Genomic DNA, 13,882 nt, shown 5'->3' on the forward strand with positions numbered 1-13,882 from the left:
CCTTATATAAAAATTAACCTAATATAGATCACATACTTCAGTGTAAACCATAGACTCTAAAACTTTTTAGAAAAAACACACAGGACAAAAAAGTCTTTGGATCTAGGGGTAAACAAAGAGTTCATGGAGCTGACACCAAAAACACTACCCATAAAACAACAAAAAAGGATAAACTGGACTTCCTCAAAGTTAAAAACTTTTGTTCTGAGGAAGATCCTGTTAAGAAGATGAAATAACATGCTACACAATGGGAGAAAATATTTGCAAACCATATATCAAACAAAAGACTAGTATCTAGGATATATATACTGAACTCTCAAAACTCAACACTAAAAAGTAAACAATCCAATTAGAACATGGGCAAAAGACATGAAGAGACATTTCATCAAGGAAGATATGTATCAGATGTCAAATAAGCAAACACAGGAAAGATGTTCAACATCATTAGCCGTAGGAGAGATGTAAGTTTAAACCACAATGAGCTATCACATCAGAATGGCTAAAGTAAATAAAAAATAGTCACAACATATTAATAAGGAGTCTGAGAAACTAGATCACTCGTATATTGCTAATGGGAATGTATCTTTCAGCCACTCTGGAAAACAGTTTGGCAGTTTCTTAAAAAATGGCATTTATCATATGACCCTTGGTAAATTGTACTGCCAGGCATTTATCCCAGAGAAATGAAGACTTACATTCACACAAAAACCTGTACTCTACTTATTACAGTAGCATTATTCATAGAAGACGCAAACTGGAAACAACCCAAAAGTTCTTCAATGGGTGAATGGTTAAACAAACTGTGGTACGTCCATACTATGGAATACTACTCAGCAGTAAAAAGGTGCAGAGTATCTTTACATGCAACAACCTAGATGAATCTATAGAGAATTATGTTGAGTGAAAAAAAGCCAATCCTAATTACATGAAGTATGATTTCACTTATTTAACATTCTTGAAATGACAAAATTATAAAAATGGAGAAGAGACTCTTGGTTAAGGGAAAGCCAAGGTGGGGTAGGAGGGACATGGATTTGGCTATTAAAGGGAAATATGAAGGATTCATGAGGTGATAAAATGTTCTGTTTCTTGATCATATTAATGTCAACGTACTTGCTATAATACTATAGTTTTGCAAGATGTTGCCATTGAAGGAAACTGGGTAAAGAGTAAATGGGATTTTTCTGTATTATTTCTTACAACAGCAACTAATTCTACAATTATCTCAAAATAAAAAAAAGTTTAATTAACAAAACTGCAGATCATTTTACAATTGTTTTCAAATATACTATTTCCAAAGAAGAAAAAGCACATTGAAGATATGACTTTCTTTGCCATTATTTTAAATCTGTGAATGAAGTACCTAGAAATCATTAAGTATCTTGATTTGTGTTTGGCTGAGTATTCTTGGCCGGCCCAATGAATACCTTACTATTTTTAGTCTTGATCAGAACTTTAAACCTTTACCAATAACAGAAATGAAGAGTAACATTTATTGAGAAAGATGTTGAAGAGCTCAGAATTTTAAAGGGACACTGTGTACACACAGGCAGGCAAAATATGGCAACAAAGGAAACAGAACAGAATGAAGCCATTTACCTCCTCTTTGGCAATGCGCATCTCATCTGTAACATTAGAGAAAACTGTGGGCTGGATAAAGTAGCCTTTATTTCCCCATGGACCTCCACCACATTCCAGTTTGGCCCCTTCTTTCTTCCCACTTTCAATGAGTTCAAGTATTTTTTGATATTGTTCCTTATCAATCTATTTGAAAAGTACCACAAGAAAAGGAAAAAAAAAATTAGCAATTTGTAAAGATAACATACATTGCCCAGCCTGTTAATGAGAGCTTCAGAATGCTAGGGTAGTATTATTAAGTCAAATAATCAACACAGCTGACAAAGGCTCAGGTTATTCTTCAAGTATATTTTATTTTCATAATTTTCATGGAAAGAAACCTTAAAGACAGAGATTTTTACTTAGTGTTTGTTTTACAGTTATGTAAGAAAAACATATTGGCACTGAAAACACATATCTTTTCACATGACTGTCATTTAATTATGCTGGAAGAAATGTCTGTCAATCAAACACACTTACCTGGAAACTACCGGGGGTGCCAAAAAATGTATGCACATGACTTGTATTCATCTTTTGTTATTGGTATATATTGAGTATTACAATTTTAATACAGTCTTTTCCTTGCTTAAAATGTGTATACATTTTTTGGCACACTCTATATAGTCCTAACTGAAATTCAAAGAGCGATAGGAGAAAAAGAGAACTTTGAGTCTAGGTTGAATTAGATATGGCATTTGGAAAGCAGATGCTTTGAGACTTTAGGAAGACTCCTAGATCTCCATTTGGTTCTTTTCATTCCTCATCATCTCCACTGGCCGGGTTCATGCTGACCACAGCCTGTCATTGTCCCCAGTTCAGGTCCCCCGTGCGGTGGTCAGTAGGTCTGGTTTCAATTTCTGGCCTGTCTTGATTGTTACTATCGTACTTCATTAAATGGGCTGCATTTAAATATGTGACAAGAATGACAGAACTTAAAAGATTTCTTAAATAATATTGTTGTAAAGAAGGAAAATGAGTTCAGAGTTTTGGTTAGGTACACCAGGAGCACATACCTCTCTCCATACACTTGGATCGGGGCTACCTGTTCCTATGGTAGCGGCCGCAATTCCTAACTTGAGGTGTTGAAGGGTTCAGTGACTTTTGGACTAAAAACTACTGGTGAAGACTGTTTTGTCTCAGGTGTGGCTGAGGTTAAATTTTAAAGGAAAATCTTCAGAGATTGAGGAATTAAGGTTAGGGCCTCTTGCCAGTTTAATTTGTCTCTTCTTGCTACTTAAAAAGTGTTGTACTTTATTTTTTTCTTTGACTCTGCAATCTCCCCCATCTTCCAAAGCCCCATAAAAGGTTTCATAAAGGTCTAACTGCACACAACCCAGCAACCATAGCCAATTAGATTTAGGGCTATTTGAAAAAAGAAACCATTTTTCTAACATTGGCACTGTATTTGGCACAATGTTACTCAATGCTCTTCAATGCACAATATTTAATTGACTATTCTGAAGAGAAAGTATTCTTTCATTTCCAGCAAATTAAGGAAGTTGTAGTGTTGGTTTAATAAGAGGTGATAGTGCAATGACTGCATAGTATTTAATACAACCAGACTAAGCGGTGAGGTTAGGTAGTTCTGCTTCGTTAAGGTAGTTTCTTTGTCAATAAGTAGTCAAGGATCCAGGTACCTCCACGCAAAGCTTCTCTGGCCTACTCCAATATATTAATCTGACTATATCTCTAAAAACCATGATTTTTTTGGGATTTTATCTTATGATGTGTTTCCTGAGTCAGAAAATTCCCCTGCCTGTGCCCAGAGAGGATATTTGGCGACAATCGGATCCCTGCATCTGCACTAGGAGATAGAGGCTGAAAGGATTTGTTTGTTTGTTGGAAAATTTAGATGGTCACTAACTTTTAAAATATAGGAATTTATATTTTAGTGTCTGGCTAATGACACTGTGGTTCTACAACCAGCAGCTCCAGCACTGTGTTATAGCATGGCAGATGGTGGACCCTGAGAAGATACCCACTAAGAAGGGCTCCTAGTGGCTAATTGAACTCAAATTTAAAAAACAGAGCCCAACAGTTGTTTCTACACAGAAGCCTCTCACCTAAACTGTGCTTCAGAGAGGAGCCTGCACTGAACTGTCTGCCTGCATTGTGTTCCTACCATCTGAGCCAGGAGTTCCTGGTATTTTATTTCAACCAATAGGACTGAAACTTTCCCTGTCCAATTGGAGCTGCACAGCTATATTTCCATCAGTATCTTCACCAACCAATCAGAGCAGCTCCATTCTGACCAGTCAGGACAGTACCTTTTAGACCAATCAAACTGTGAGGATTTGGAGTCAATTTGCATGAGGACAGACCAATCAGGAACCAGGGGCAGGGACTTCTGTCTATATAAGTCAGCCCACCTCTGGCTCAGTTAGCCCACCTTCCCTTTCCACCAAAGACTGAAGATTGTGTTTCCCTGGCTGGAGCTGAAATTGAAACACAGAAGAAGTCTTGCCTGAAACACTGAAGAAGCCTCGCCAGAGCAGAGCAGGCAGAGTGGAGCAGACTGGCCTGTACAGAGCAGAGCAGAGTAGAGCTGGAGAGGGGCTCACCTGAGGGCTGCCTCGCCCCAGGTCTGCCTCATAGCCAGGTTATTCCACAGCCAGGCTCTTCTCATATCGCACTATATCACAATTGAGCTGTTTGCACTTAATAAAGTTTCCCTCTTCACCACACCCCAAGCTGAGTATTCCTGTTGGTGTTGAATTGGTATCAATACTATTGGAAGACAGGCCCCACCCTAGACTTACTGCATCAGAATTTGTATTTTAACAAGATCCTCAGATGATTCAAGTGCACAGGAAAGACTGAGAGAACATTGCATTAGAGTTTAGGACTAGTGAGTGAAATTTTCAGTTATACTTAGGGACATATTCAGTTTGGTCTAGATAACTTTGATTCACCACAAAAATAAATCTTCAGAAGGTTTCAGACTGACCATATCTGAACGTGGTCCTCAGGAACTTCTCAGTAATGCTAGGATATAGCAGGGGCTCTTTATAGTATGATAGGCCATGAGCCTATCTGTGAAATGTAGTAGCTCATGATGTTGCAACAGTCTCAAAGTGTACACTTTGATGTGTTTGAATTGTGCAAATTATTAATAATTTCCAAGTGGATAGAGAACTGTATATGAGTATAGAAATCAAGAGGTATGCAGATTGAAGAAAACAAGAAATTAACTAACATATTTGTTATTTTTCCTTACATCTTTAATTCCCAACACGATACATAAAATATTCTTAGATAGAAAAACTGGACAACACAAAAATAGAAAGTTTTCTTTACTATTGGGACTTAGATTGTATTTTTTAATCAGCAAACTGATACAGTATTGCCACCTAGGAAGATACATATATGGGAAGTAATCTTATTCAATAAAAAGGGGACACTTTATTCTTGTCACTTGAGAAGCCTATTCCTTCTATTGTATACTCACCTGTGGGCCTTGATTGACTCCTGGGGTCAGAGGATTTCCAAGAACATACTTTTTAGCCCGTTCAACACTTCTTCGAACAAACTCATCATAGATTGATTCTTCCACAAAAAGCCGGGATGCAGCTATACAACATTGGCCTTGGTGGTAGAATAACCCGATGTGTGCAAATTCAACGGCACTGTCCACTGCAAAGAAGACATTCATGTTAAAGAAGAAATGTTTTCTACAGATGATATATATATATTTCTCAATAAAGTGTTGCAGAAAAATCATGAGTTATGTACTCAGACATTGATTCAATATATTCCACCTCTTATCAGCCAGGTGACAAATTAAACTTTCTGATCCTTTATTTGCTATGGAAATGACAGGAACAAATAGTAGAATCTGAATAAATGTGGTTATTACAAGTTTAACCTGGGCATTACTAAGAATGTGAAGAGTGTTATAATATGAAATCTCACTGGAAGTGATTTTTATAAATATCTCCATTTATAATTAGTGAGGTGACTACGAGTATCTCAGGCCTCAGATTTTAACAAAATGACAAAGAAAATATAAAATATCCGTTGCATTAAATAACTTCAAAACATTCTTAGATACCTTGATCAATAAGAAAAGTCATATTTCTGAAAAACAAAATCCAAACTAATATTCAGAATCACTCACCCACTTTACTATCCTGTTCTAGGAAATACATTTCCAACTCTATCTAACGTGTGGCATATTATTTCATGTATGCTTATAAATTTTTCTCATCTATGTATTTGAGTTGGTAGAATGAGCTTTAAAAGGAAGAAATAAGTTGTTCATTAGTAGATCCTAAACAAACAGAGAACTGCATTTTAATTTTCTAAATGCTGAAAAATTAATTCAAGATTATAGCAATTGGGTATTGTTACATGTATTCTGTGAATTAATCATTATGCTTAAGTTTTAATGGTTCAGTAAATCAGGATTGTTGCCATGTTTGTAGAACATATAATAAGGTAGGGTGCTCTAAAAATTTTAGTTAAAATCACAATACAATATAGGCCAATTCCATGAACCATTTGTGTTTAAAGCTTCAGACCAATAATGCAGCTGTTAAAGAGTTAGATAAATGATCATGTATTTTTGCCAACTGACTCCCATTTAGGAAATAATTGTGGGATTCTACTTGATATTTTAAAATGGAGTCACATCATAATTATAGATTTAATATATGCAAATTCAACTATACTTGCTAGGAAAAAGAAAGAAATTACTTAAATAGTAGGTGTCATTTTCTTCTGGCCATATCAAATAAAAATGACTACATGACCCAAAATGAAGGGCAAATGTGAAACTTGATTTTGCCTCAGCTGGTCTCAGTCCAGTATGTCTGAGGTTATCTCACTATTCTTAATGTAAGTTAAAAGTAACATATATTATGGCCCCTAAATGTAAAAGTTAGTTTGCCTAGAGTTCAGCTGGGAAAATAGTAATCTATTCCAAACTGGAAAGAAATAGTGTTTGTGTTAGACTTATCTAGATGTTATAACTTTAGTACAGTTTAAGAGATTTTCAAGAGTAACGCTGGGTTCTGAATAAAGCCTTACACTTTGATGTTAGAAGCAAACCCTCTTGTAAACTTCAAGTTTGCTGTATGGCATTACCAGGCACCAAAACGGTGAAGTTAACAGAGTGACTTCTACTCACAGTCGGCATCAGCAAACACAATGCAAGGGCTCTTTCCACCGAGCTCCAGGGTCACCCTCTTCAGATTGCTTTTCCCAGCAGCTTCTTTGATCATTTTGCCAACCTGAAATGGAGCATTACAAAAGAGGAGGCTTAGTCTATTCTCAGGAAAGCAGGTTTATTTAGCATTTTTAATTTATATGAAGTGCGGGACATACCGTGTTTCCCCAAAAATAAGACCTAGCCAGACAATCAGCACTAATGCATCTTTTGGAGCAAAAATTAATATAAGACCGGGTATTATATTATATTAATTATATTATATTATATTATATTATATTATATTATATTATATTATATTATATTATATTATATTATATTATATTATTATAAAGACCCGGTCTTACATTATAGTAAAATAAGACCATGTCTTATATTAATTTTTGCTCCAAAAGACACATTAGCGCTGATTATCCAGCTAGGTCTTATTTTCGGGGAAACACGGTAGTTAAGTTTCATTCGGGAGAAACATTAAACAGCATTTTTCATGATCTGGCACCTTCAAATATCAAAGGCTCCTCTGTCCAAGCATAATCACATGGTGAATCAGAAAAATGCTCATAAGAACAGAGATATAGAATATGAAAGCCGGCAAATAGACACATGAAAAAATGCTCAACATTACTAATCATCAGAGAAATGCAAATAAAAACCACAATGAGATATCACCTCATCCCAGTTAAAACGGCGATCATCAACAAGACAAATAGTAACAAGTGTTGGAGGCGCTGTGGAGAAAAAGGAACCCTCATACACTGTTGGTGGGAATGCAGCTTGGTGCAGCCACTATGGAAGGAAGTGTGGAGGTTCCTCAAAAAATTAAGAATAGAATTACCATATGACCCAGCAATCCCTCTCCTGGGTATCTACCCAAAAAATCTGAAAACATTTATCCATAAATACATGTGTGCTCCAATGTTCATTGCAGCTTTATTTATAGTGTTCAAGACATAGAAACAACCAAAATGTCCTTCGGTAGATGAATGGATAAAGAAGTTGTGGTATATGTACACATGGAATACTACTCGGTGTTAAGAAAAGATGAAATAGTACCACTTGGGACAACATGGATGGATTTTGAGATTATAATGAATGCTAAGTGAAATAAGTCAGACAGAAAAAGTCGAGAACTATATGATTTCACTGATATATGGTATATAAAACTGAAAACAAAAGAACAAGACAAACATGAAAATGTTTGAACAAAATGAAAGAACAAAAACTCATAGACATAGACAATAGTTTACCAGAGGGTAAGGGAGAGGGGCTCTAGAAGAGGTTAAACAGAGTCTAATATATGGTGATGGAACAAGAACTGACTCTGGGTGGTGAACACACAATGTGAGATACAGGTAATGTATTCAGATTTGTACACCTGAGATTTATGTAACTTTACTAACAATTGTCACCCCAATAAACTTTAATTGAAAAAAAACTAACAACAACAACAAAAGAATATGAAAGCTAGTCTTGATATACATGGCTAGAGAGGAAGTTATTTTTCATTTTAAGCAGAGCATCATCTTTCTACTGATTGGTTTGACATATCTTGCTCCAACCATAACTTATCTATGTGACTTTTCATCCCTCTACTGAAATCCAGAAAACTCTATCCAGACTAACTGGCACATTTACTCCCCCCCTCCCCCCCCAAATCCTATCTCTTTCTTTTCCTCACTAGATGCAAACCTCACCTGGGCTGCCTCCAATCCTACCCTTTGAATCCTTCCCTGATGACTCTAGGTGGCCATGACCCTTTCTTCCTCTGACCGCCCATGGAACCTTCATGAAAACTCTTTCCAAGCCTCCCTCAGATTGTATTATTTGCATGGATATCAATTTCCCAAAGAGATGTCTCCTCCTTGGTAGCCATGACGATATTCTGTCACTGCATACCTTTTCTTAGCACTATCACAGTGGGCTCACTTAACTATTGATTGACTGACAGACCTCTCTCTCCCCTACTCCCTCTCCCCCTCCACACCTTTGAACAGTGGAGTTAGAAGAAAGAAATTGGATCTGTGCTCAGTTAGCTGGAATCCTACTGTTCTGGTTTCTTCTTTAATGCTAGTTGCCTCTCTTCAGAGAAAGACATTGTTTTCCTTTTTTTTGGATCACTTCCCATCAAGATTATTTTCTGTAGTTGTTTTTGTTTTCCATCTCTAAAACCCGGTCTGTTTTTTAACTATTCTTCTTTACTTTTTTTTAAAAAATTAAAGTCTTAATGCATTAAAATGAGCTTATATATTTTTTTTAAAAGATGATTTATTGTATCTTGCTTTTAAAAAATTCTTTTATTCTCTGGATTTTTTTTCCTACTTGACACCTCAGATTTTAATAAAAAGTTCCTATCCCAACTGAACAAAGGGTGAGTAGATGCTTGCTGAATATGTATTTAGATTTTACGTAGTTACTGAACTGACTGCTGCTGTGCATTATAGAGCAGAACATTAATTAATCTACTAATGTTTTCATCTTATTTAAAGGTTTCATAGGACTAAGTCAAATCCCTATGATTAATAAAAAATAAAATAAAAGTAGACTTGCAGAGGGGAAACCCTGTCTGAAATTTCTCTTGTATTCCATTTTCTTTTAACAACATATTTCTTATGACCACTTTTAAAAACTGAATTTTCAGTTAAGGCAATTAAGAATTTTCTGTTTCCTAGAAATTATTCCTTGTTTTTCATCCTCTGACCTCTCCAAATTCTTTCTGCATGCTATTTTTTTTTCTTTTCTGTTTATTTTTCTTAGAAACATTTACTGAGAAACTTTATTAAAGTAGATAATTTTTCTCTTGGGTAGGGATGTAAGATTAGAGGCATTTTTCTAAAAGCTATAGGTGTCAAAAGTATGAAGAATGTTAGAAGTATGAGTGAGGTAGAAAGGTTACACTTTCCTTAGTGACAATCAGACAGCAAATAACAGGTTTGCTTGAGTTTTTCCCAAAATCTAGCTAAAGCCAAAACAAGGAAACATCAATATTTGTCCTATGATTTTGTTCCCTTAGTTTGAAAAAAGGTTAATATATTTTCCCAAAGAGGTCTACAATGAAGAAAAGATAGGAACTATTGATTATGGTAAACAGTGTGTACCATGATACTGTAGCATCATCACATGGGGCAGAAGTAGCAAATGCTTGTGAAAATGTCTGAGCTTATTTTATCCTGACAAGTGTGGGTTGGATTCTGCTTTAAATTAATCTAATGGGACATTAAAATTCATACCTTACTAGAAGCATTTTTAGAGTGGGGTTCATTGCTGCAATGACCGGAAGAAATATAACCCATTGTTCTTTCATGGCATTTGGCAAGTTCCCTACTATCTGTCAAGTAACAAACCTGAAGCTAAAAGAGAACTCAGAAAGATTGATTTTTTTTCTGTGAGTTTATAAAAATCATCTTAGTCACACTTAATTTTTTCATACTTATTTCGAAGTAGTTACTGTACTGGTTTCTGGAGATAACAATGAATAAGATAGTCTTTGAAGATAGTCAGCAAAAGAGCGAGATACACAAGAAAGCAATGAACATGCACTATCATAATTACACATCATGGATAATAGTAACACAGACAGGGAGTTTTAAAATTCAGGATGCTCCTGGGACTGCAGAAAAAGCCAGAGAGGTACAATGTGGTGGGAGCCATGTTATAGATGGTATGGTCACATATGATCAAAAGCCTGGAGGGATGAAAAGATACATGGAATGATCAGGAAGTAATTACATCTTCCCTCACAACATCTGAACTACAGAACACACATAATAACTCTGATATTTATTAAGTAGCATGCTAAAAGTCTCATTACTCATTAGCTCATTCAATTTTATTCTGTACAACTCAGTAAGGTAGATACTATTATTTCCATTTTACAAATGAAGAAACTCAAATTCAGCAAGGGTTATCTTAACATTTGGAAGATACACTGCTAAGTCAGAAGATACACTGCTAAGTAGAGTCAGAATTTGAACCCAAATATGTCCTGGTCTTCTAATCTCAAGGTTTCTTTGTTGGTAGGTAAAGTGTCCTTGGATTCTATAGGGGCTCAGGGATGAGTCAAGGCAAACAGGCAGTGATGCTGGTGATGGGATCAGGGAGCAATAGAGCCCAGGTGCAGATGAACTGAAAAATGAGTAGGCATGGGATCTAGAGCAGGAAATGTATATGGAATCCCTGTTGGGGAAGGTCAAGAATGCTAGGCTGAGAAATTTGTGCCTTCCTGCCTTTACCTCCTCAACCATGACTTCGACCTGTGATTTCACCATTTTTTAATTCATTGCCATGTCTTGAACATTCCCGATTGTTTTGTCCACAGAATCCTGAATATGGGATTGGCTTCCCCCTACCTCAATTAGAAGTTTGCAGATGCAAACTTTTTCTACTCTGTATCTATGAAAAACAAGAAAAATATACACTATTTACCTCATTTAAAAAATATCAATAAAAATAAAATTTGATTTTCCACTATTTTAGTGCTCTATGCAAATGGGTTTTTTTTTTGTTTTGTTTTTTAATTGGAATGGCTAATTAGGAGTATAGAATAATCCAATAAGTCTTTCCTCACTATCTAGAATGTTCTTCCTGCTCCTCAATCTCCAGGGAATTTTTTAAAGAAAGTAACCATTCTTCAAAAACCAGAGCAAGTTCTAGCACCCATTTAGAATCACTATTCCTTTCTGTGAACTTCCTTCCAGCACTTCATACATATCTTAGTATCTTATCACATCCTGCCTTGTTTGCTATTCTTGTCAGCAGCTTTACATGAAGGTGTGATTCTCAATTTTCATTCTCTATACTGTATGCCTGTAAAAGGCATGCATTATATTTTGCCTTAAACATCTAATAATGTCACATAGTGTAATAAAATGAGTAAGAGTGCTTTTTGGGTTTTCTTTGTTTGTTTGTTTTCGCTTCATACAGCATGATTTCACCACTTTTCCTTTGTTTGCAATAAAAAGTCATCTCAATAGGTGGGAATCCATTCTCTCAAATTCCACCTTCCAGGCTGCTCTCTCTTCCTCTCCCCCATGCCTCTTCTTGCTGTGCCCACAGCTGGGGCCTTGCTCTTTAACCCTCTAGAAGGCTCAGCTGGAGCCACAGAGGCAGAAAAGGTAGGCTGGGCCAGCAGTAACATCTGGGGAAGCTGAGCGGCTGGCTCCCTTTCACAATGTTCAGGGAAGAGAGAGCCCCTAATAAGGTGCTATGGGTGAGGCTCAGCTATTTAATTTTTATAATCCACAGGATAAAATTACATTCACTCATACAAATCATTGTAGCCTAATTTATATTTTCTATCATAAACTGTACTAATCATATGACAAGCTCTAATCGGTCATATTTTCTCATCAGGGAAAGTAATGAACACACCGAAAACCATTTACGCCAGTCCTTCTGAGTTGGTAATAGGTATTTCGTTTCATCTCAATTACATCTGCTTATGTTCTATAAACACATTTGAGGGCTAGAATGAGGAACAACAAAAAGAACTTTTGTTTTAAGGAAATGTTGGCTTAAAAACAGTTACATAAAACATGCTTCTGACAGCTGGAGACGCAGACATTCTTAACTACTGGACGGAATAAATGTTGTTACCTCTGTAGATCCTGTGAAGGCCACTTTGTCTATATCCATGTGAGAAGAAATGGCTGCCCCTGCAGTAGGCCCATAACCAGGGACAATGTTCACTACTCCAGGAGGAAACCCTGCCTAAAAGATACAAAGTGAAAAAGTTACAACAGAACTGAAAATTTAATTCTATTTTAAAAAGAGATGAGTATGGGATCAAAGCTGCCTCTTTATTCTAACCTTATGAGTTTCTCTACCAAGAAAGACTCCCGGGGCGGCTGGTTGGCTCAGTGGTTGTAGTGCAGTGCTCATAACACCAAGATCACTGGTTCGATTCTCACATGGGCCAGTGAGCTGCCCCCCCACCCCCACCCCACAATTAGATTGTAAACAACAACTTGACATGGAGCTGATGGGTCCTGGAAAAATACTGTTTTCCAATATTCTCCAATAAAAACAAAATAAAAAAATAAAAAGATTCACATAAGTGTTTTTATTATTGTTATTGTTATCAATTTCATTGGTTAGCCACTTATTAGGTTGGTGCAAAATTAATTGAGGTTTTTGCCTTTTTGCCTGTTTTTAACCTTTTAAACTGCAATTACTTTTACACCAACCTAATAAAAAAACCTCAAGAGTTGCATTGTTGAGGGACCATTTCTACTTAGGGTAAGGGCATGCTTGACTTTTGTAGATCCTTGCTCCAGTGATGGCTGCCTCAAATTTCATACTAGTAACTGAGAAGATAGTATATGCAAATGTTTGGTAAATTACTTACATAGAAGGACAGCAATGTGCTTCGTATCCCATCAACAAAAATAAGAAGCTAAAGTGATCCCACATTTTAATTCCTAGCTGTTGATTGTTCAGAGCATACCAACTAGGTTGTAAATTTCCATTGGTGTTAATTAATCAGTAAAATGTTAGGTAAGAACCATCATTCATTCTTGATTAAGCTTCACAGATTGATGTCATTCTTAGTTAAAGAATTATCAGGTAGAAAACAGTGTGGCAACTGATATGAGCACATTACAGTTTCATGTTATTTGCATCAGTGACTCATTTTGACATCTCTTTCGACATTTTTTTTTTTTTTTTAAATTTGAAGTTAAGAGTATGTTTAAGATATAGGTTTGGTGTTCCTAAATTTAAGTTTCTGGTGACTAAAGCTTGTTTTTAAAGTTTTGGTAAGATATGAAGGGCAGAGGACAGTAAATTACAAGCAAAAAGATATTGACACAATCCGGATAGTTGATGAAAATAAATTTCATGTGTTCTTTTGACAATTTTTGAACATGAAGGTAAGCAGAGGAAACCACGATAGAAAAGAGAATATCAACATATCCCCTAATGGGTAGATGTGTTTACAAACTATGTGGTCCAATATTACAAGCAAGTAAATAGGCACAGAGGCCTCCAACCTAGAGACTAGTTTAAACAAATTTGCAGAACCTCCAGGCCATTCATGGCAGTTTTAAACAAAATTTACATTTCAACATTTGAAAGAAAGCTATATCAATTTTAACATGAATT

At 36.0% G+C, this 13,882-nt stretch overlaps 1 protein-coding gene across 1 annotated transcript in view; it reads right to left on the reverse strand.

The window, feature by feature from the left end:
- ALDH1A1 (aldehyde dehydrogenase 1 family member A1) overlaps window positions 1–13,882 on the reverse strand; it is a 54,793-nt gene that overhangs the window by 12,339 nt on the left and 28,572 nt on the right. The window contains exons 7-10 of the mRNA XM_019736692.2: window positions 12,377–12,490; window positions 6,746–6,848; window positions 5,066–5,250; window positions 1,600–1,764 (exon numbers count right to left, since the gene is read on the reverse strand). Of these exons, the coding sequence (XP_019592251.1) occupies window positions 1,600–1,764; window positions 5,066–5,250; window positions 6,746–6,848; window positions 12,377–12,490 (567 nt within the window). The remainder of the gene's footprint in view (window positions 1–1,599; window positions 1,765–5,065; window positions 5,251–6,745; window positions 6,849–12,376; window positions 12,491–13,882) is intronic.

This window comes from Rhinolophus sinicus, linkage group LG04, assembly GCF_036562045.2.
Source record: "Rhinolophus sinicus isolate RSC01 linkage group LG04, ASM3656204v1, whole genome shotgun sequence".
Taxonomy (NCBI): domain Eukaryota; kingdom Metazoa; phylum Chordata; class Mammalia; order Chiroptera; family Rhinolophidae; genus Rhinolophus; species Rhinolophus sinicus.